The sequence below is a fragment of the Falco peregrinus genome, chromosome 7 (genome assembly GCF_023634155.1).
Source record: "Falco peregrinus isolate bFalPer1 chromosome 7, bFalPer1.pri, whole genome shotgun sequence".
Taxonomy (NCBI): domain Eukaryota; kingdom Metazoa; phylum Chordata; class Aves; order Falconiformes; family Falconidae; genus Falco; species Falco peregrinus.
Genome location: NC_073727.1, coordinates 13,965,828 through 13,989,821, shown reverse-complemented (window position 1 = coordinate 13,989,821; position 23,994 = coordinate 13,965,828). Strand labels below are relative to the sequence as shown.

Genomic DNA, 23,994 nt, shown 5'->3' with positions numbered 1-23,994 from the left:
TTATACACCAAATGGTACGTACCTGAAATCCATTAGTCTGCATAAATCTGCCTGTGTAAAAGCACTGACCTCTTGAGTAATTCACTTGGTCTTCTAAATCTCTTGTTTCAGGAAGTTAAGAAGGATGTAGAGCCAAAGGATGATGCCGTACCAGTCAGGAGGGAGAAATCTGGCAATGTAGCCAGCCTTGTGCAGCGTATGAGCAACTATGGGCTTCCAGCAGGAGGATTTCAGCCTCACCCCCCATCCAAAAGCTTCAAGAAGAGTATGTAGTCTTTCCAATTCCTTCAATTGCATAAGCTGCTGACGTGCATTGTTTTAATGAACATGAATTATTTAATGTCTGACTTAGTTTTCAGGTTGGACCGAAAACTAGAGACATAGGAGGAAGAACTTTGATTCTCAGCCAAATTCTGTTCCTGTATGCATGGACAGAAAGCTTAAATGCAGTTCTTAACAGCAGCAATAGGGATCGATTTTCCTGGGAACAGGATTTAGCCCCCTTCCAGATTATAGAGAGTTGCTCTGTAACTTCACGTGAGCTCTGCTTGTATTGTCACATACCTGAATGTGAACCGCAGGCCTGTTCATGATGATAAAAAATCTTCCTGTGGTCACTTCTTTTAAATGTGTTTGCTACAAATTCAGGACTTTGACAAGGAAACACTCCATAGTTCAAGTTCCTCTTGTTTGGTAGGCTTGCTTCTAGTGTGAAATAAGGTAGAGCTGGTGGTGCCTAAGACAAAGTAGTGGTCTTTGGTTGTAACTGCAGCCCCCAGGATGGTCGGGAGCACAGACTTGGTGCCTCCATATCTGTGGTTTTTATGTTTTAATGCCAGCGTTTAAATCAAGCTGACTAAAACTAAAGCAGAAAACTGAGCATTGCCTGCATCTAGAAAACTGACTTGTGATTGGTATTTCGACACCTCAGTCTTGTAAGAGATGTTGCTCTAATCTGGCTGCTTCTCTCTTATAAGGGATTGCAGGCACTTATATTTATGATTTAAGCTTGCTTTTTTAAAAAGAAAGAAGTCAGAACTTACTGTTTCTAGTATGTTTATGCTTTGTGGTTTTGCCCATAAAAGAAGAGCCGCTAGTCATCTTCTAAAGCCCTGAAATGGGACCACCAGACTTAGGAATTTGTTGGAACCTTCCTCTAGGCAACTAAGGATGTTACCTTCAAAATAATTTTTTAGTGAATCTAATCTGTATTTTATATGCATATTGGCAACAGCATGTAGGTGCCTGTTGGATGTTTGCATCAGCAGGCTTTTGAAAATGTATCATTAAAAATTAATGCTGTTCCTAGATTAGAGCAGCCAGACTCTGAAAGAGAATCAGCATGATCCTTGTGGGTCCTTCCAACTTGAGATATTCTAGGATTCTGTGATTCTGTGCATATGATCTGATATCAGTTCAGGTGTTGGCTACTTACTGTGGTCTCCCTAACCCTGGAACATTCCCATATTCAGCATGCATTGTCCTCATACTGGTGGCTGTGACCAGGGTAGTAGGTACAGCTTGGTCTCTGGCTAGTCTTATCCTCCTAGTAGAAAATGGTGTTCGGGCACCTTCCTTTAAGCACACACCTGTTCATTTGGCATTTCTGCATTTCCATTTTACTTTCTGTTCCCTCTTTCCTGGAAGACTCTTTAAACATCTCCTGCAGATCCTGTTTGCTCTGTGCCTGGGCAATCGCTTACTGTCTTCAAAAGGTTTTCAGGGCTTAGTTGTCTTTCCTTTTCTAGTTCCTAACCTGGTAAAATGAGGTTTACAATGTTGAAAACAAAGTTAAGCTGCTTTAAGAGTAAGTTTCCAATGTGCAGTGAGGTAGGTTGTATCTGCCTGGGGAAGTCCCTTGTGTTATTCTCATGAGTAGCTTTCACTGTATTCAGGTATTTTATATCAGATGGGTAATAAGCTGCAGGCAGTATTCCTATCCGTTAGATGGCTGCCTTTATTCAGGAAAAGGAAAATACAGAAGGTGAGCTAAATCAAGGCAACAACGGATACATTTGTTTTACCCTGTACAAAACAAATAAAACCTGAAGCTGGACAAGCTGTTTGGAATTGCCTGGGGGCTGCAGTGAGGCTGGAGTGTTTTCTGAGTGGATTCATTAGTTTCTAGCTTAATCTAGGGATTTTCAAAACTGGCAGGCAGTACTTTCTAAATCGGGCACCACTGAAAACAGACTTCAGATGAGAGTGAGTTCTGGATGTGAAATGCATCTGCAGGTTTTTCTTCTCCCCCTCTTCCCCATTTAGATGGAATTACAATACAAAAAGGAATGCTGAGATCAGATTTATACCAAATGACCATGACTTTTAATTTGTCTTTTTTTGATATCAGTTAATCTCATACAAAGGAAGAGTGTTGAAAGTGCTGTAGGAGGTAGTAAAGGCCAGTGAACTGTTTATTCCAATTACTGTTAAGTTAACAATCCCTCTTGGCTGGTGTAGGAGTTTCAGTGGAGTTAAAAGAAGGGTATATTATGTGGGCAATTGCATGTTGTTAAAAATAACCCATAGAGCTTCATACTTTTGGCTGATATATTTCATGCCTCTTATTAAGCACAGGCCATATACCAGCAAGTAGAAAATTCTTGATTTGGTGAGCCCTCTCAGAAATTGTAGATGCTGACTATTACTCAGATGCCTGGCGTGTTTTGTACTGAGGACGCTGGGTGTGGCAGCCTTCTAAACATCTGACTTTGGACTTTCAACGTTGCTATAATACAACAAGAATCAATCTTGGAGGCAGTATCTGTGTTTCGAAATGTTTTCACCCAGTTAATCTTAATTGCTGCAGCTTGAGTGAGGAAGCATTGCACAGTACAAGAGAGTGTGGAAATTATATATACAGTTCCTACTATCTTGAGCTTTACCACTTCAAGCTTTTGATTCACATTTTCACTTAAACTGTGGCAGATTGTTTTTGAGGAGGATGGGGAACATCTGTGGGTCATAGCTCAGGATGGCAGTTGCCTTCAAAAGTGTGCTGGTGCTCTGTTGTGGAAAAAGACTGAAGACATGGCCTCTTCTTTGAAGGAGAAGTGTCTGAAGTCTCTGGGTAGAGCAGAAACATCCCTCCAGGATACGTGCAGAGTAATTGGGCAACCATAAGTTCATACCTCACTGCCTGGAGGGGCTCCCCTCTCGAGTTTGTCTTTTTAATGCCTGCAAAGCTTTAATGGTATGTGGCAAACATCTAAAGACTGCACTTTAATTTTACCTGTGTCAGACACTGAATTGAAGCTTAGGTTGAATTTCTCTACTTCATACCGGCATGGAGAAAAGGGAGTTTTCTTGAATTCACAGATAAAAAATGAGTTTGGATTTTGAAATACGAGCTGAGAAAATGTTAGCATTACCTCAGACCTGTAGTTAGTAAGGTCTTTGTTAGAGGACAGAAAGGCTATCGGCGCTTCAGTGTTGTGCAGAACAGAACATGTTACTTCTTTCAGGATTACTTAAAGACTGGAGGCTCAAACTTGCATGTTTTCTTCCAAGCAGGTGCTAACACTGCAGTTGGCAGCTGTTGTCATTCCTGCAGACTTTGGTCAGGAAATAGCCTGAAAAATCATTGTAAGGGGATTTATCTGACTTGCTTGTGTCAACGTGTTTGTTTTTTTTTAATAGGATGTTGGTAATTGGCAGTGTATGTTTGTTTGTAATTGCAGTCTGTGAAGCTTGATGGTTTTCAAGCTCTAAGATACGGCTCGTTAGCCTAAAGTGACATAAGCAAACTGAAAAACCAGCAGCAAAAGCTACATAGCTTTTTGGAATGGTTTGTGGATCTTCTAATCAGGTTTGATCATCAGGAGCTGAATTTAGGAAAAAATAGTTTTCCTTTGCAAGTGTTCTTACTTTCACCATTTCCCTTGAATCAGGGTCCAAGAAGCGGCAGTGTAAAGTGCTCTTTGAATACACCCCGCAGAATGCGGATGAGCTGGAACTCAAGCTGGGGGATGTGATCGACATCCATGAAGAGGTGAGCTGATTGTCACGCTATGTGGCCAAAAGTCAAATGTTTGGGGGGGGGGGGGGGGGGGGGGGGGTTGACTGATTACTGAGTTGCAAGGATGTTTGAAAAATAGCATGGGGAAGTAGTGTTTTTGAAGCTAAAGCAAGTAGTTTAGGAGTTCTTCTCTTAGGATCCAATCCTAAACCAATGAATGCTAGATGTTTAGGGGAAGTATTTGATCATCGCAGCTGTAAATTGTGATTTGTTACACAGATTCCTTTTTTGAAATACTTCTACAGTTCTTTGGCCCAGTCTGTGATCTGTGTTTTTAGATGCTTATACTAAAACTGTTTGACTGGTTGCCTTTAAGCACACATACTCCTAACTTGTTTAGGTGAAAAATGTTATTTGACCTGATTTTCCAGTTTCATGCTTTTTTGAAATTCATTGAAGCTTGAGCTAATAGTAACAGTATTCAGCACAGAGGCCTGTACCTGTAGTACAATACACTTCAACCCACTTGCGCAAAAATATGGAGCATAGAGATGAACTCAATGTGTTATTGCCTTCATTTCCCACTGGGTAAGAAATAGTTAAAGATATGTCTTGATGTTCAGACTTTGATGGCAATGGCCCTGTGTATTTGAGTGGGAGTTTCTTATCTTTTCCTGCCTATGTGCTTCCTTAGTGTCTGTTCCATTCAATGGCAACTTCTGTTGTGAGAGGCTTGAATATGTGGGAAGAGCTTCTCTTACAAGAGCAAAAACTGTCAGGGAGCCTGCAGAAAAGATCAGAGCCATAGTAGGAGGAACCTCGTCAGAACTAGGTGGAAAACTTCTGCATGGCATGCTCTGACCTTCACTGGTGCCATCTCTTCTTACTGTCTCCCTGAGGGTCTGAGGAAGGAAAAGACTGAACCTTTCTTTGTAGCCATGTGTCTGGTGGTGCTTTTAAGTAGTTTTACGAGATTGTGTTTTTCACATGTATGCTCTCTTCTGAAGAGAGTCCTAACTCTCCAGGATCCTGCCAGTTGCCAGGGAGGACTTGTCCAGTCTTCTAGCAAGGAAGAAGTTACTCCTTTAAATGCATTTAAACCAATGACTTCTAGAATTTGTTATCTCCTTATAAACAAGAGAAAGTGAGTTGTAAAACCTGCTCACTAAAATCATAGTTTCATAAATACCATTGTGTGTGGGTGTTTTGTAAAGGAGTGTTCCTGGAGAACCTCACCAGTTTAATTTGTGGATGGTGCCTGTACACAGCAGTCATGACTTTGAATGGTCCAAGTGAGCATTTACAAGAGATAGCAGTGCAGTAAACTGTTGCGGAAGCTGCTGTTTCAGGTTGCACGTGTCAACATCTGGAATTATTTTGGGAGGGATGTTCAGTGTGATGTATCAGAGATGACCAAGTACCCAAACAGAATAAAAAGATCAAAGCATTTCCTCATCTGGTTTCTTAAGGAAACATGGATTATTTTTTTTTTTTTCTTTCAATTTTTATTTGGTCAGTCCCCATACTTCTTCCCTTCCTAATGATTTGAAAATACGTGTTTGTAGTACACAGCCTTTGCTACTTCTGAGAAAAACTATTAATGAAATTTTTAGGCAAATGCTACCAGTAGAAAAATATTGCAGCTAACTATGCTCATAGAGCTGTTTGCACACTGTTTTTATGGTGGCATAGAGTAGACCTGACAGGTGTAGGCTTTGCTTCACTAAACTGTACTGATGGACCAGAAATGCGTGTGAAGAATGGTAGAAAATGCCATCCATTGGTTGTGCAGTATGCTGGGATAACTTTTCTTAGGTAACTTGTTACCATTATTGTGAGATGGTTCGCTTCCATTTATGTATAAAAGATGCTATTTATATATATGCAGATAGTGCATTACTGTTACGTCAACGAAATATCATTTGGTTACTTTTTTTGTGGGGAAAATAAGGTAAAATCAGCCTCACAAGGGGACTTACCTGAGAACAATTAAGTAATTTAGCCTTTGTAACTGTTTTTATTAATTGACTAGTTACAACTGACACTACTGATTGTGAAATCAAAGGTGGAGGCAGATGGTTCAGGAATTAAATGGATAATACTGAAAAGAGCAGGCTACAAGGATCAGAAGTAGCTTTTAGGGAAGAAGGCCCTTGTGCTATGTGCTGGCTGAATCTGCAAGGTTTTTTGTTTACAGAACATGTGGGTTTTGCATGCAAAATACATGCACAGAATGTATGTGATAATTGTATCACTGCTGTATAACTTCTGTTTCTTCTTTATCTTCCTTCCACTCCTGTCAGCTGCAGCACTAAATAGCAGATTTATTTTTGTAGTATTATATTTGTAGTATTTGCATGCTGTGTTATCAAGCATAATTGAAATTCATATGACTCAATTTAGTGGATTTTTTATTAAAAAAAAATCAAAAAATCGGAGTGCTTGTTTCGGACCTCCCCCCCTTTGTTTTGAAGTCTGTTTTCATCGTCTTATAGAAATAAGTTGATGGAATTCACACTCGGAAAAAGCACTGATGTGTGTAAAAGCTGTAACTCCCTCTTGTGGAAATTGTATCATGGTGTAAGATTTTGGAAATGGAAGATAAGGCTTGTGAAATTGTCCTCTGTGTTGCTAGTGCCCAGACATGCACAGACGCTATCCAACAAAGTGCGTAGAACTTTTTAAACCTTTTTTTTTTTAATGTTGATTAATGATACCATTTCTGGTAATATAGTTTGTATATAGTAATTTTTTTTTCTAAAGACCGCGTAGTGAGGAGGTTGAAGTAAGTGTGCTCAAGAATTTTGTTTAATTCCTGTCTGTCTCTGACGTGACGTGGCATCGCATTGCCTTGCAAGTCTCTAAAGCGCTTTGCTGACCTTATTTCTTGGCAGAAGAATAAATTGGATTCTCGAGTCACTTTCTGTGTCATAAACATTAAAAGTCCCTTTCTCATGGCTCTTGGGTGTTGTATGGGTGAGTCAAGTAATTTTAATTTTAGTTTTTTGTAATGCGTTGTGTAAAGCATGAGGCTGTGGAGCCTGGAGAGGACTTGTCAGTAATCTGTGCTTAAATTCAGAGGACCAGACTCTGAATTTGAACCATCCACAGCAAAGCTATATTTGAGCACCAGGATGTCTTTAAAAATAACAGTGCTCTTTTCGTTGCCTGTCTGTCTCTCTAGCTGCCAGGTTCTGCTTGCCTGAAGGTATGCTAGTGTTTAAGAACTATCCCTGTGTGTCAGGCATAGTGACCTAGAAAACAAGGCTAAAAAAAGAAAATGTAAACAACTGCTTCCCCACCCCCCTGTTGCTTTGCTTTTCATATCTAAAAACAGCTTTCCAGCCACAAAACAGAACAATTAAATTTTCAAAATATCTCATCTTAATTATATTTTTAAAATAGTGCTCATTAGGCAAATACATTTGACTTAAGACATTTTGAAAATTGTTGATAAATTTGAAGAGCACAATTCTTACTGAGTCTTCTGGTATTGTTTTACACTGTCACCTATGCATGCCCACCTTTGGCTTGTTCTGCTTTGGACCATGGGGTACCCCTGGTAAATGTTCCATTAAATTTTGGAGTATTGCAGTGTAAATAACACACCAGGGATCCAAGAACATAACATTAGAGTCATCATTGTTCCCTAATTACTGAACAGGTTTATTTCCAGTGCAAAAATGAGTTGTTTTGTGAATAGCAAAGCCAACAAAATTTGGCATCCAACAGACTTCTGTCCTTAGGACTGCTGTGTGCCACCACAAAATCCTCGTGTGTCTCGTCTACCTTTGTTGGCAGGACAGCCCTGATGGGAAAGTATCTGTACTTCTGACACATCTAGAGCTAGGCAGATGCTGTTTAGCCAGTTGTCTCCTGCCAGAAGGAATGGACAGCTTAGTTTTCTGTTACTCTGTGATATTCTTAAGGACTTTTCTGTGTTCTACCCAACATTATCTCTAAAAATTGTCTGTAGAAACTTGAGTCTTTTGACCAAAATTGTTAGAGATTGTTCAATAGATAGGAGGGCAGGGAGTAGGACTGGTGGAAAGTGGACAAGACAGAGGGAAAGACAGATGATCAGCAAGAATACATAAAAATTTCCTTCGAAAGCCAGGCTAAAAGTTGATCATTATTTCATGAACAGTGTAATTTATTTTTTTTTTTCTTCTGTAAGATATGTAACAACTGTTATACTGTCTTACCTTGAGGAAGTTGATGAACATTTTGCTGCTGTTCTGGATTAATTGGCCTGGGGCTAGTCACATGTTTCAGGATCACTACTGTAGTGACAGAAGTGGCAGTATATTATTTTTTTGCTCTTCTTTTTGCCTACTGTTTGTACATCTTTGGTAGGTTTCTTTATAGAGAAATCATGGTCTTTTGAACTTTCCCAATGTTGTTCGTAGAGTTTTATAAGTGAAGTATGGATGGAATTAATAGGAATTTCCTTTTGCTTTATTGGTAATGTGCAAAATATTTCTGTACAGGTAGAAGAAGGCTGGTGGAGTGGAATACTAAATGGCAAAGCAGGGTTGTTTCCTTCAAACTTTGTGAAAGAATTGGAATTGACGGATGATGGAGAAACACAGGACACTCTGGATGACACAGGTGGTATTCTGTTTGTTGTAAACCCTTAGCAAAGTCATTTTAGATCTTGCATGCATCTTGGAGTATTATGGTTTTAGTACAACAAAAGCTCTAAAGAATGTGAGCTATGAGCTTCCTTAGGATGGTATTTAATTTCATTTTAGAAAATACTGAGTATAGAAATACCTGTCTTGCTCCCAATACCCTTTTAGTAAGATTACAATCAAGGTCTTGATCTTACAAATGTGTGTTCTGCATTGTAGCACTAGAAATTTTATCATATACAGAGCTGAGGTTTTTAAAGTATTGGATGTAAAATTATTCTTCTGTTTTAATAGCTTTTTCATCTTATTCTCGCAGACATGCATTCCCTAATGTGGAAAACTGAAGTGTTTAACCATGTAAACTGATAAATAAAACTTTTGAATTTAACCAAAACAGTACAGAGAGCCTCAACTTAAAATGAATTCTGGGAAGGGGACCCCGGTTCTTTATTATGTTTTAATCTAGCAATAAAATTAAGGCAGTATTTACATTTAGCCATCCTTTGTGGCTATGAGTGTACAGCTTGGGCAGAAGCAGTAGCCGAGTGCCGAGTGGTGCCAGGCATGTGTGTACGTTACAGGAAATTACTTAGTTCCTTTGAAACTTTAGAATTCCTTTGCACTTTAGAGGCATTCTCTCTGTGAACGCCTGTTTGAAGGCTGAGGACTTGGATTGTGCAGGCAGAGGATTTAAGCTTAGGCAAGTGCAGGGTCCTGCCCCTGGGGAGGGACAGCCCCACACACCAGCACAGGCTGGGACTGACCTGCTGGGGGGCAGCTCCAGCTCTGCCAAGGACCTGGGAGTGCTGGTGGGCAGCAAGTTGCCCATGGGCCAGCAGTGTGCCCTGGTGGCCAGCAAGCCCATGGGATCCTGCGGGGCATGAGGAGGAGCATGGCCAGCAGGTCGAGTGAAGATGTCCCCCCATTCTACTCTGCCCTGGTGAGGCTGGGTCTGGAGTACTGTGTCCAGTGCTGGGCTCCCTGGTTCAAGAGAGAGAGGGAACTACTGGAGAGGGTCCAGTGGAGGTCTGCAGAGATGATGAGGGGACTGGAGCATCTCCCTGATGAGGAAAGGCTTACAGAGCTGGGTATGTTTAGCCTGGAGAGGAGAAGACTGGGAAGGGACTTTCTCAATGTCTACAAATACCTTAAGGGCGAGTGCCAAGAGGATGTCTCCAGGCTCTTTTCAGTGGTGCCCAGTGACAGGACAAGGGGCAACGGGCACAGACTGAAGCACAGGCAGCTCCACCTGAATGTGAGGAAGAACTTCTTTCCTCTGAGGGTGACAGAGCTCTGGGACAGGTTGCCCAGAGGGGCTGTGGAGTCCCCTCTGGAGACATTCAAAACCTGCCTGGATGCCACTCTGTGCAACCTGATCTTTGTGATCCTGCTGTAGCAGGGGGTTGGACTAGATGATCTTCAGAGGTGCCTTCCAACCCTGACCATCCTGTGTTTCTGTGATATGACAGTGTGGAATGTGAGTGTTCTTTGGGAACATCATCTTAATGCTAGTTAATTGATGGTTAAACACAGCTATGTAATGTTAAAGGGAAAAAGTGATTTTAAAATTTATTTTTCTCTTTGTAGTGATGTGCACCCTCACTTGTAAGATGTTTAGTATTGTTTCTAACAAGAGTTTGTTCAGAGGCAGGAAGTGTCTGGTTTGGATATTTTTTTTTTAATTGCAGAAATAATTACAGTAGCATAAAATGAGTTCTTTGACTTGATCAGTCGCAGATAGCACAGTGGCTGTCCTTGGAGGTAAAGTTCCCTGACTTTGGAGTCTGGTGAGATGGATTTACAGGTGTGTATGTTTGGGTGTTAACTCCTGAATACTGAGATCAGTCGGACTGAACAGTAATTTGAAGTAATTGTGTCTTCTGTCGCTAACTAACAAGTTAGGATTTTCAGCCCCTCATACCCCCAGGGGTTATATTTAATGCTCAGACCTTTCACAGTCAGTATCTCAAGTATCTGCTCACTCTCTCCTCGCTCCTGGGAGATGGTAAATGCCCCATTCGCTGAGCTGTGCTCTTTTAAACATGCAACGTGGACTTTGCTCATCAGCTAGCCCTTGTTCGTGTGGGGGACTTCAACCTACCGGATGGCCACTGGAAATACACCACGGCGAAGAGGGAACGTTCCAGGAGGTTCCCGGAGCAGGCGGAGGATAACTGCCTGACCCAGCTGGTCAGCGAGCCAGCCAGGGGAGATGCCCCACGGAGCCTGCCACGGGCAAACAGGGACGGACTGGTGGGTGATGTGGGGGTTGGAGGGCGTCTGTGGCACAGCGATCGCCGGATGACAGGAGTTTTCATTTCTCAGAGCAGTGAGGAGGGGGCTCAGCAGAACGGCTGCCTTGTGCTGCCAGGGGGCCGGCGCTGGCCTGTGCAGGGGCCGGGTGACAGAGCCCCTGGGGAGGCAGCCCTGCAGGGCCCGGGCTCCAGGCAGGCCGGGCGTTCCTCAGGGAGGAATTCTGAACGGCGAAAGGCAAAGATGAGCGGTGGGGGAGGAGGAGGCCTGGCTGAGCAGGGAGCTTGGGCTGGAACTCGGGGAAAGGGAGAGTTTCCACCGCTGGCAGAGGGGGCAGGCAGCTCTGGGGGGCCGCAGGGGTGTTGTGAGGCTGTGCAGGGTGCGGATCGGAGAGGTGAAAGCGCAGCAGAACTCGGGCTGGCCACTGCTGTAAAGGATGTAAAAAAGATGTTTTTACAAATCATTAGAAACAAAAGGAAGGCCAAGGATAACCTGTATCCTTTATTGGGTGTGGCGGGGAATGTTTCTACAAAGGCTGAGGTGCTTAATGCTTTCTTTGCCCCTATCTTTAATAATTAAAGTAAGACCAGCTTCCTTGAGGGTACTCGGCTCCCTGAGCTGGAAGACAGGGATAAGAGGAGCAGAAGCAAGTCCCCACAGTCTGGGAGGAGGTAGGTAGTGACCTGCTGCTCCACTGAGACATGCACTCAAGACAACACAATGGGGCTGGATGGGATCCACATGAGGGTGCTGAGGGAGCTGGCAGAGAAAGCTCACCAAGCCGCTCTCCATCTTCTATCAACTGTCCTGGCAAACCAGAGAGGTCCCAGCAGACTGGAGGTTACACAATGTGACGCTCATCTACAAGAAGGGCAGGAGGGGAGGATCCAGGGAACTACAGGCCTGTCAGCCTGACCTTGGTGCCAGGGAAGGTTATGGAGCAGCTCATCCTGAGCGCCATCCCGTAGGATATGCAGGACAATCGAGGGATCAGGCCCAGCCAGCATGGGGTTATGAAATGCAGGTCCTGTGTGACTGACCTGATCTCATTCTGTGGCAAGGGTTTGACATAGAACCTTTAACACCACTTACCACAGCATTGTCCTGGAGAGACTGGCTGTTCATGGCTTGGGTGGGTGCACCCTATGCTGGGTTAAAAGCTGGATGGATGGCCAAGCCCCAAAAGTGGTACCAAATGAAATTACATCCAGGTGGTGGCTGGTCACAAGTGGTGTTTTCCAGGGCTCAGTATTGGGGCCAGTGCTGTTTAATATCTTAATCAACAATCTGGACAAGGGGTTGAATGTACCCTCAGTCAGTTTGCAGATGACACCAAGCTGGGGTGGTGGAGTTGATCTGCTTGCATGTAGGAAGGCTCTGCAGAGGGATCTGGGCAGGCTGGACCAATGGGCCGAGGCCAATGGCACGAGGTTCTACCAGGCTCAGTGCCGGGTCCTGCCCCTGGGTCACAGCAACCCCAGGCAGCGCTACAGGCTGGGGGCAGGGGGCTGGGAAGGTGCCTGGTGGGAAAGGGCCTGGGGGTGCTGGTCAGCAGCCGGCTGGGCATGAGCCAGCTGTGTGCCCAGGTGGCCATCAGCATCCTGGCTGGTATCCGAAAGAGTGTGGCCATCAGGAGCAGGGCAGTGCCCGTCCCCCTGCGCTGGGCACTGGTGAGGCCGCCCCTGGACCCCTGTGTTCAGCTTTGGGCCCCTCACTGCAGGGGGACGTGGAGGGGCTGGAGCGTGTCCAGAGCCGGGCAGGGGGCTGGGGCAGGGGCTGGGGCACAGGGCTGATGAGGAGCGGCTGAGGGACCTGGGGGGGTTCAGCCTGGGGAAGAGGAGGCTCAGGGGGGACCTTGCCGCTCTCTACAGCTGCCTGACAGGAGGCTGTAGGCAGGTGGGGGTCGGTCGCGTAAGGTAGCAAGTGATAGAATGAGAGGAAATGTCCTCAAGTTGTGTCAGGGGAGGTTTAGTTTGGATATTAGTAAAAATGTCTTCACTGCAAGGGTTGTCAAGCACTGGACCAGGCTGCCCTGGGAGATGGTGGAATCACCATCCTTGAGGTATTAAAAGACATGTAGCTGTGCCGTTTAGGGACATGGTTTAGTGGTGGACTTGGCAGTGCTGGGTTAATGGTTGGACTCTATCATCTCAAAGGTGTTTTCCAACCTGAATAGTTCTATGTTTCTAAAATGTCTAGCTATCCTATTAGATATCCAAGAGGGGTGTAGCTACGTTAAGAGTAACTTGGTTGAGAAATTACAAGAAACTGAGTTTAAGAGCCATGTAACTTCACGGTATTATCAAAAATCCTTGCATTTATGGTAGAGGGAAGAGGCTTTAGATTTTATTGCAATTCCTAGGCATGCATACACTTAAAATAACTTATGTGAAAGGGTAAAAGGTGTGGAGGCTATTTTGAATTTGGTTTATAAAAGCTGTCTATTTTCATGTGACTGTCTCCTGGAATTCTGCACATGGAGATCACTTGTCTGTGAATACTACTGTGTAGCCTTTAACAGATTGACTAACTTGTAAATTGAAAAAGAAAAAAAAAAAAAAACAGAAACAAAAAAAATATCTTAATTTAGATGGTAGGAGCTTTAAAGATCTGCTCTGAACTACGTATTTTAGGGGTGTATAAATGTTGTCCCTTAAGACAAAAAGTTTAAAAGAATCTTAAATACTTGTGTGCTGGTTTTGACTGGGTAGTTACTTTTCTTCACAGTAGCTAGTATGTGGGGGTATGTTTTGGATTTATGCTGAAAACAGTGTTGATAGCACATGGATGTTTTCATTATTGCTGAGGAGTGCTGGCACAGAGTCAGGGCCTTTTCTGCTCCTCACCCCACCAGCGCAGCGAGAAGGCTGGGGGGGGGGGGGGGGCAGAAGAAGTTGGGAGGGGACATAGACAGGACAGGTGACCCCAACTGACCCAAGGGATATTCCAGACCATATGACGTTATGCTCAGCATATAAAGCTGGGGGAAGGAGAAGGAAGGGGGGGGACATTCAGAGTGATGGCGTTTGTCTTCCCAAGTCACCATTACACGGGATGGAGCCCTGCTGTCCTGGGGATGGCTGAGCACCTGCCTGCCCATGGGAAGTGGTGAATGAATTCCTTGGTTTGCTTTGCTTGTGTGCGCGGCTTTTCCTTTCCCTATTAAACTGTTTTTATCTCAATCCATGAGTTTTCTCACTTACCCTTCAGATTCTCTCTGCCATCCCACTGCGGGGGAGTGAGTAAGTGGCTGCGTGGGGCTTAGTTGCTGGCTGGGGTTAAGCCATGACAGCTTGTGTTAACTACCGGTGATTAATCTCAGAAGGCTACATACAGTTTTAGTGTGTAACTCATTTAAATTGGGTTTTAAGCGTTGTTAGGTTAAAAAGCTATTTAAATAAATTTGCAAACTCTTTTCAGGTACTTTTGATAGTGCATTTTGAGCAATAGAAAAATTTCACTTTGCTTTGAAAGACATGAGTCTACCACTGAAACATGCAGTTTTTTCCTGTGGCTGTTGAAACATAGTAGGATTCATTATGGACCTTTATTGATTATCGCTTTCAGCAGCTATAGCTGTGGAAATGACAAGCTTTTAAATGTTGGACTGAAACCACATCTTCGGAGAATGTGTAAGCAATGTTTTATAAAACTAATGGAAAACATTGATGTTAACAGACTGTGGAGCCTGAGTGGTAATGGAAATAGCCAGAAATACTAGTGGTCTAATGACTTAGTTGCTAGAGCATTCAGTACAATACTGGTATAATTTCAAATGGTCTTGTGTTAAATATACAACTAGAACAAATGTGAGGCATTACAGCTACAATAATATTCCTGGAAAAGATGTTTAGCAAGAGCAGTGCACATAACAGGTTTGCTTCCACTTTTTTCCCCAGAAGAGCAAATAACTTCAGAGATGAAAACAACTTTTTCTTTTTTTTTGTCTTACCCACCCTCCCCACCCCCACTTTCAGAGTCTGTTTTCAGTGGTTCTACCTCACCTGTGGCCTCTCCAGGAAATGGGAGTGAACCTGGATCTGGACCAGCACAGCCAAAGAAAATCCGAGGTATTGGGTTTGGAGATATCTTTAAAGAAGGCTCAGTGAAACTTAAGACAAGATTGTCCAGTAATGAATCAGAAGATAAAAAGCAAGATAAGGTTTGTAGTGGTTCATATTGTTGGTTTTGGGTTTCCTGTAAAAATAATTTAGAAGACATGGAATCTGAAGACGTAGTACCTTACAGATGCTGAATACACTGACCATTTTAAAATTTGTCAGTATTGTTCCATAATGAGATCATAATAATCTCATAAGGTTCTTGCCTATAAAACAAGACAACCCCCCTCAGAATTCTTTCATAGTACGTTATATCTGCCATTGATTCCAAAAGGTCTATTCAAATGTCTTGGTATTTAAAACATGAGCGAAAACCAAGCTGATATAAAAATTGTTTCAAAGCTGTGTGGTGTAAGACATAACTTCTCGAACACATCTGTAATATGAGGCCTTTTGTAGTTCTCTTTGTAACAGACTTTGTATATAGTCTGGACAAGACTGTTAAGTGTTCCTGTACAAGTTAAACCTGGCCTTTAAAACATGGAATATTTGGGGGTTTCTTTAGGTTTTGGCTTGGTTTTTTTCCCCCAACTTTTGGTAGATGTTGAGATTGCTCTTTTAGGTGTCAGCTGTCACTACCAATGTAAACATCCTTCAGTGTATGCTATCAAGCTTTTGGTTTTGTTGATATCTTCGGTTAAAGAGCTACATAAAATGCTGATTGTGTAAGCCTGAAAAATACTTTTCTACAATTTTGCATCCTCTTTCATGTTGGTGGTGTCCCCCCTACTTTTTTTTTTTTTTTTTTGAGTGGGAAAGGAGCACTTTTATTCTCTGTATCAGACTTAAAGCTTTAGGAGAGAGCAGGCAATGTAATGGTAGTGGAACTGCTTTAGAATTGCACCTAAGAGCACTTTTACCTCTTCGAAGCACAGCAGTGATGCTCCGTTCTTTATCTTGACTTTATACATTGTTTACACCAAAAGCTTATATATGGATTTTCAGCTTTTGATAAATTTAAAACGGCTAAGATAGCCAGTGTTTCAGTTTTTACTCTGGTGACAATTCAAGAAAGCTTTTAAAACCTTTGTCCAATTTCAATTTTTTGTCTTGTCAGTTATGGTCATTAATGCTGTTTTGCTGACAGATTTGCCTTTCTCTTCTGCCATGGGAATAATTGTAATGGTGTAGGGCAAAAGGTGGGGTGAGTCCCTGAGAAAGAGGGTAGGGACAGAGACTTCCTTGAATGTGTTTCTTCTCAGTAGCAGTGCTAAGAGCAGTGATCATCCACCTGTAGACATGGTACGTGTCCTCTTTGTTTCTGGTCCAGTCAAAACATTGGATGATTCAGAAGACAAAAGCTGTAAGTTTGTTGCCTTCTGTTTAAGGCTTGGGGAATGTTATCTGCTGAGGAGGATGTTGTTCAGCTTGGGAAAGAGAAGGCTCTGGGGACACCTAAATGTGTCATTTTGGTGTATAGATGGAGACAGACTTTTTACTGAGGTCTGTAGTGACAGGACAAAGGGCAGCAGTTTTAAACTGAAAAGGGCAGAATTAGATTGGACATAAGGTGATGTCCAATCTAATGGTGGTGTTGGAGGTGAGACACTGGAGTGGGTTGCCCAGAGAAGTTGTGGATGTCCCATTGTTGGAAATGTTCAAGGTCAGGTTGGATGGTGGCTTTGTGCAACCTGGTTTTAGTGAAAGATGTCACTGCCCATGGCAAAGGTGTCAGACTGAGTGGTCTTTGAAGGTCCCTTCTGACCCAAGCCATTCTGTGATTCTGTGAAGGCACATTGATTTTCCTTGGTTGTCACCAGGCTTTGTCCCTTGACGTAGGAGTTTGTGGGATCATTGCATCTTCATGTGAATGCTGATAGACTAGAGTTTCAGGCCTTAGCTTTTAATTTGCTGTCTTGTCATGAGATTGATTGTTCAAAAGCATGTTTCCCTACTTTCTACGTTGTAACTTGGGAGTATAAAGAGCCTATCTAAAATATGTTCAATCAAGTCTACTCAGATGTTTTTGAATTGTGTTGTTTGCCTGTCTATAAACACTAAAATATGTTGGTGCTCTGTTTTGTTGGTTGGGTTGTCTGGAAAATTGTTGTTGGCTGTTTCTCAGGAAGAAGGGAAATGAAGTGAGAAAATAGTTCTGCATAGCTTAAAGGCAATGAAATAAACAGTTGAGTTCAGCACTTAACGTTCCACTTGTGCTTGTTGCCAGTCATCCCAAAGGTGGACAGATTTGCAGAACAACGTGGAGAGCCCTAGGGAGATAATTTTCTTGAAGGTCTTGTGAAAATGGGTGGCTTCGTTGGATTTGTGCTCAACTCACTTTGGAGTTAGATGGAGGGATGCTGGAAGGCCATTCTCAGTCTTTAAGCCAGTAAGGAAAGAAGTTGTCATCAGGAAACTCTAGAATAGAGGGGACTTTTTTTCTGTTGGGGAATTCCGAGACTGTGCAGCACAGGAAGGCTGAGCACTGATGTCTCTGAAGTGCTTAAGACTATATATGTTCCTTCAGGAGATAGTTTCAGCTGGTCCTAGTATCCTGTCTGGGCTCAGGCTATTTATAGCCCTCCTGCCTAAACTTCCTTTCATACTTCTAATTGCATCTTCTTTTGGAAGGGGGAAATGTAGAGAACTATTTCCATGTTGGACTTGTTTAATCTCATAGGTGGGTTATTTTAGTGCATCCTTCATATATTATTCTGGAGTGAGTTAAATTGCATATGTACTTCAGGAACATCCCAAGTGTGGCTTTATGGTATGTCAGAGGTACCAAACACCAGCCCACAGGCATCATCTGCTTTTAGGGAGAGTAAATCTAGTTTCTTTGACGTAAGAAGCCTGCAAAGTTTAACTGTAAATGAAAATGAACAGAGTAACTAAAGGCAATGGGATTTTTCATGTCAGTAACTCTGTTAGGGCTGTTCAGGTAAGTACTGACTGTAAGTTCATGTTTTATAGCTCACCTCTGAAGAAGTGAATGCAGCTGAAGCTGTCTGAATCTTCCTGACAGCTCAGTAAATCTCCTCTGTGTGTGTGGGGGGGCTAATAATACTGGAACAATTATTTTGGTTAGATGTTAATTCTGAAATTTGTTACTAGTTGCAATGCCTCTGTGGTTGGTTTGTTTTTTGGTTTTTTTTGGTTCAGGATATATCTCTAGTGACACTTACCTGTTCTGTTCTTTACAAATTTTTAAGAGTGGAGGGAAGCTTTGACAAGTTTCCATGTGCTCTTACGTTTGTCTGAACAGTTAAAACCTGAATGCCTCTTCAGCTGAGGTGGTGTACGGCTACTGCATATTCCTGCTTTATTCCAGTGCTAAGTGTGGTCAGAGAGTTACTTTCAGCAGAGCTGTTCGGTAACTGCTGCAGTTCTGCACTGGAGGAGGCAGTTTTCAGGATAATGGAAGAGAACGCTTGAAACTGCTGAAACAAGATTATAAAAGTATGTCTGGTGATGTCCTGAGATTTGCTTCCAGTTTGAGAGCTGTGCTCTGTCTTTAATCAGTAGACAAAATTCTAATTGCAGTGGCTGTAATATAAATAGCTACAGGATTTGAAGTATTTAATGGAAAAGCTCATTGAATCTCTTGGTTATGGTCATTTGCATCATCTCAGCTAATAAAAACCTGAGTATGTTTCGTAGCGTAATAAAAAATAAAACTTATAAAGAATTTTTGTCAACAAAATTCTTTTTTGTTCATATAGCCATTACCTAACTGTCCCCCTGGAACAAAGCTAATTCATTTTCCCAGTACAACAAAACCTGAAAACTCATCAGAAGTAATAAAATCAGAAGGAGAAAATAAACCAAAAGGTAAGGATGATGAAATTTACATCTATTACTTGGTAGGCCTCCCTAGATAAGTACTTGGTTGTCTAATTTTTTTTGTGTGAAAATCTTAAACTTCTGTGTATACTGGCTTTTTCTGTAGTGTTGTGTACCTTTGAGGAGTTAGGCAAATGCGAAAGAGTCTAAAGGAGTTTTTGCTTGCGTTTCTGTGGCAAATGAGTCAAAAACGTTTGTAGCATTTTCTCCCAGAACAAAATAAGGCTGGGGTATGAAGTTTTATTGCAGCAGTCCCTTTACATTAATTTCCTACGTGCTCAAACTGACTGACGTTCTGCCTAGCTTTTGGTGTTCAGATGGGATAGTGGATATCTATTGCAATCGAACAGTTCCCGTACTTCATTTCTGAGTGGCTAGTATGTTGTCATAACTGTGTGCAAAGTTTCTTGCCTCGAAGTTGGTGCTTATGTTTTGTTGAAGTCTGTTCCCTAGATAATCCAGTTACATTGTGATTCTGTTTATAACAGCTTTTTTGTTTTTCTTTTTTTATTATCTCTTCAGAATTTCTGACTTCATTTAACTACCAAATTGCATAGTTTTATCTAGAGAGATATTTTTAACCAACCCAAGACATCTTGTGAGAGTGCCAACTCCATATAAAAAATTAACTTCAATTACGTGATATGTGGACAGCTCACTCTACCTGGTTCCAGAGCAGATGTTTTTTCTACTTCTCTATTGTAATTTCAAGTATATTTTTGTTTTATGTGGAAAAACCTTCTTTTGGTGTAAGTGGGTTTTATATGGAATGCATAATTTGCAGAAATAAGAATACTGCAGCAAACAACTGACTTCTTGTGTGTGTTCAGGAACTGTGTAATCTAGCACAACAGGGCACTTGAAGTGGCAGGTTTGTTAGTCAGAGCCCTAATTATATATATATATATGGCTTTCATGCCATTTGAGTAGTATTTTGGCTTTGTTGAATTCAGTAGCTGTAAATAGCGTGAACGTGTACAGACAGCGGATTACTGTCATGAGGTATTTGATGTTATGGCTTGAGAGCAGTTAATACTTGAGTTTTGTTATTGCAAAGCATGTATCAAAAGTTTGTGTACAATGCTTTCAGTGGAAGCTGATGCTTACTTTCAACTTTAAAATCTTTACGGAACATCAAAATTGGGATCACCTTTCGATCTTGTTAAACCATTCCAGTGCTATTTCTGTAAGAGCCAGCAAGATAATGTGCAGCTCTGAGTATTGTGAAATTTCACTTGCCTGGAACTTTGCATAAAAATTAACTCGACTCTGCCTAAAAAAATCTGAACATTTGGTACTGAATAATGAATTAAATATTTAGCTCTTTTTATAATTTCAGGTGCATCTCATGCTAAAAGCATAGAAATTGGACTAATCTAGTAGCTATGCTGAGACTCAGCTCCCCGGAGAAATGAATACATCAGAAAGGAACTGAAATATGCTAGTAATAGATGCTGTGGGAGGACATCAGTGCATAATACCTATAGAGACAAATTAAACATCTTATAACTTTTGGAAGAAAACTTGGGTTTGTTCCTTAGTGGTTTTATTTTAATATAGACAGTATTATAGTTTATGTATATCCTCCTCAATTTTGAGAGAGGAAGTTTAAAATAAACTGTGTTCAATACCTTAGCAAATAAACAGAGATCCCTAAAATGTTTAGACTAGTGTGGCTTAGTTTTTGGTGTGGCTCTGCTATTTCTGGGAAGTTTGTTTTGGACTCTGGTGCAAGTATGTAAAAATATTTTGTTTAAAAAATAAAATAAATACAGTTTGACCCCTCTTTCCCCCCTCATTATGTTAGAATACAACATCCATGTTTCCTGCTACTGTATTGTTGATCGCAAGTTTTTCAAAAAGATTAAATTTTAAACTACGAAGGATAGGTTGGATGGGGCTTTCAGCAGCCTGGTCTAGTGGAAGGTGTCCCTGCCCATGGCAGGGCGTTGGACCTACATGAAATTTAAGGTCCCTTCCAGCCCAAACCATTCTGTGATTCTATACCTTTTTATTAAAAATATTTGCTGAAGTTCAGATCGACTGTTTTACAAACACCATCTTAGATATAGAAATTCTGGAAAGTTAAACTGGGCATTTTTTTCATCTTAACTACTGGCAGAATATCAGGCTTACAAAAAAAAATGCCAGAATGGCAAATAGTACATACGCTTAATGTACGTGGCTGTGTTTCTCGGGTGGTGCTGATTGCTGGGGTTCACAGCCTGGCATATATGGGGACATTGGCAGTCTGCAGTGCTCCCTGTTTCCAGCTTTCCTGGCAGCTGGAGCAGAGCGAAAGGGCCACTTTCTGGCTCATGGTTTTCTTGCTGTTATGGAACTTGGTGTACGTGACGAGGGGAGAGGTGCTTAGAGGAGGAGAGGAGAGAAGATTAGGATTGTGTAGTGCCTGTGTGCTGGCTGAATCCCCAGGCAGTGAGAGGCAGTAAGGAAATGCATGTATTTTTGCAGAATCAGGATGTATAGAAATACATTACACTTCTGTTATACTTATTCATTACTAATGAATAAAATCCCTGAATCTGATAGATATTTGTAAGGTACCTGTAAATTTTTTTTAGTCTTTGTGGGGTTTTTTTTTTGTTTTCTTTCTTTTTTTTAACCTTGATTTAAACATTCATCTCTCTGACATGGTAGTTCTTATGTTTCTGTAATTCTTCACAAACACAATGTAGTCCATTTGTAGTTGAGCATTTTTGATCACTAGATAAGGCGGTAAAATAATGCAAGTTCTTGTACCTAGGATTACTCATGTGGTTACATAGATAAATGTATCTGTATAGAAATCCATATATATCCAACTCTTAAGCTTGGTGTACCTCTGCATTTTAACACAGTGGTTGTCACTGACCAAGGTAGATTTTTTTTTTTTTTTTTTTAGTCTAAGAATGCAATTTGTGCATTTTTTAACTTAAGATTTGTATCTCGATTAAACAAAATACAAGAACAAAAAGATTTAACTGCAAATCATTTGTTTTCTTACCATCCAGCAAAACCTGCAGAAGGTCCTGATGGTGGCTTAATGTTGTGCTGCTGCCTAACAGGGTTGATGCAGCTGCTTACCTTTGTGTGTTGTCAGTGCCAAATACCTGATGGGTTGTGGCAGCACATCAGAGTCCTTTTGTTTGCTTCCTTAATTTGTCAGATAAAGAAATCCAGTCTCTCTATTTGCCAAGTTGTTTTACATGTGCTGGGGTTAAAAAAGGTGCAAAAACTGCTTTGCAATCAAGACTTCTATAATAATGTGTTTTGGCCTTTCTCCTGTTGTTTTTGTTCTAGTGTGGGAAAGGAAAACAAATCCCCTCCTGCTTTTTCACCTGGAATTATCACAAATTTAAATGGATTAGTTATTGAACTGTACCAAATGGAAAGAAAGAAATTATTCTTTCTACTTTTGCAGAAGAGGCTGTGACTGAGTTGATCGCTCAGATGAGGTCTGGTTTCAGGTGCTTAGCCAAGAATTCCTTTGCTTCAGTGACTTGGCAAATGTGCTGCTTGAGTATTTGAAGTTTCTGTAATTGTATGTGTTGATAAAGGATGGCACCTTGAAATGATTGCATGAATTTAATTAGGATTAAAAATTTGAAATTTAGGTTATTTTTAAGAAAATACCTTATAAACTCAGTAAAAAGCTTGAAACCTTTTTTGCCTGAAGTAGCTCAAACCTGAATACATAATGCTATGGGGAGGGTTAGGCTGTTACAATTTTGAGTAGGTTCCTCATGTGCCTCTGAAGTCAGAGTACTTGAATTAAGTTGCGGTTGTGGAAAAAATATTTTGGAACTTAAACTACTGACGTAACAAAGACTTACCTCCATAGTTATGTAAATACATAATCATATTTTTCTTGTGATCAGAATGACATATTGAACATCTGTAGACCAGCCATATGAGACTGCTTTAGAAGGGAAGTATGATTGTCATGGTAATTTCCAAGATCTCCTTTCACATGGTGTTAAGTGACCTGGTACTACGTGAGTGAGTTACTACCAATGGTTTGGAAGTTTAATTTAATTGCACTGCTTTGTTTCAGCCAAGGAATATTGCAGGACAATATTTTCCTATGAAGGCTCAAATGATGAACTCAGCTTTAAAGAAGGCGAGATCATTCAAATAATCAGTAAGGTAAGATATTTCATCTGCTTTAACCATTTGTCTAGCTTTTGTGGATTTTTTTACAGGTAGGTAATGGTATAAAATGTGAAAGCAGGAGAGTCTGTTGCAGTAGGTGTTCTTGTAGGCTAATTTGTGTCATGTGAGAGTCAACTTTCTGTCTGCACTGGGTGGAGATACAGATGTCCTTAAAGATCATTCCAAGGTGGGAAGTTATCTTGGATTCCTCAAAGTCTAGTTAAATCAGTATACTCTAGTACCAGCTCCTTTTTCAGTGAGGAAATTGGAAAAGCTTTGCAAATAGCCCTTTTATCTTCAGAACTTGTACTTTTTCCTCTGGTGGTATATCAGGCTGACCTAGAGGTGGTGGTTGGAAGGTGTTATTGTGTCAAAAGGTAATAAATTAATATCTGTACTTACTGATTTTGGTCTAGGTATTATGAAAAAAACCAACCCTGAGCAACTGTTTTCAGTAGGAAAATGAAGTCCAGGTGTTAGAAGTACTTGGTATTTCAAAGTAACCGTACAGAAGCTAATGATACTGTCTGGCTATTTAGAGAGACATGATGATTTAGTTGAATGTTCTTACTTGTGTTAAATATTGAAAACACCTGTTTGAAACGTTATCTTGTTGCAGAGATGGTTGTAAACAAGAAATGAACCTACTCATATTTAACTTCCCTGCAGTACTGGCCTGTTAGGTTATATACTACTCTATTAAGGAATAACAACTTGCCTAAAAAGGTGGAATGTTTCTTTTTTTGTTTGTTTTCAGCTTTTGCACAGTTGCAGAAGAAAAGTAACACTATTTCTTTAGGAGGATTTTAAGTTTATGGAAAAGATGGCCATTTTTCTTAACAAGAGAATTGATATTGTCAGTAGTATTGACTGTAATTACAATGGAAAAGAGTAGCTATGGAAGCCACTTTTAAAAATGTGACAGCCCTTGCCCTGTCTTCACTGAATGTCTTGTCTCTCTGTCCTTTTTAAACCTATTTACTGAAAGCATAAGCTGCTCCAGACTGGAGCCAGAAGGGTTATCCGGAGCAGAGCTCTCCCTCAAAACCATCCTCTGAAGTCTGGGTATATTGATGTAACTTCCAGGTGGCTG

At 41.3% G+C, this 23,994-nt stretch overlaps 1 protein-coding gene across 1 annotated transcript in view; it reads left to right on the top strand.

Annotated features, from left to right (window-relative positions):
* CD2AP (CD2 associated protein) overlaps window positions 1-23,994 on the top strand; it is an 89,624-nt gene that overhangs the window by 41,734 nt on the left and 23,896 nt on the right. Inside the window, exons 3-8 of the mRNA XM_055810753.1 lie at window positions 112-265; window positions 3,891-3,991; window positions 8,449-8,569; window positions 14,823-15,007; window positions 18,629-18,737; window positions 22,804-22,895. Of these exons, the coding sequence (XP_055666728.1) occupies window positions 112-265; window positions 3,891-3,991; window positions 8,449-8,569; window positions 14,823-15,007; window positions 18,629-18,737; window positions 22,804-22,895 (762 nt within the window). The remainder of the gene's footprint in view (window positions 1-111; window positions 266-3,890; window positions 3,992-8,448; window positions 8,570-14,822; window positions 15,008-18,628; window positions 18,738-22,803; window positions 22,896-23,994) is intronic.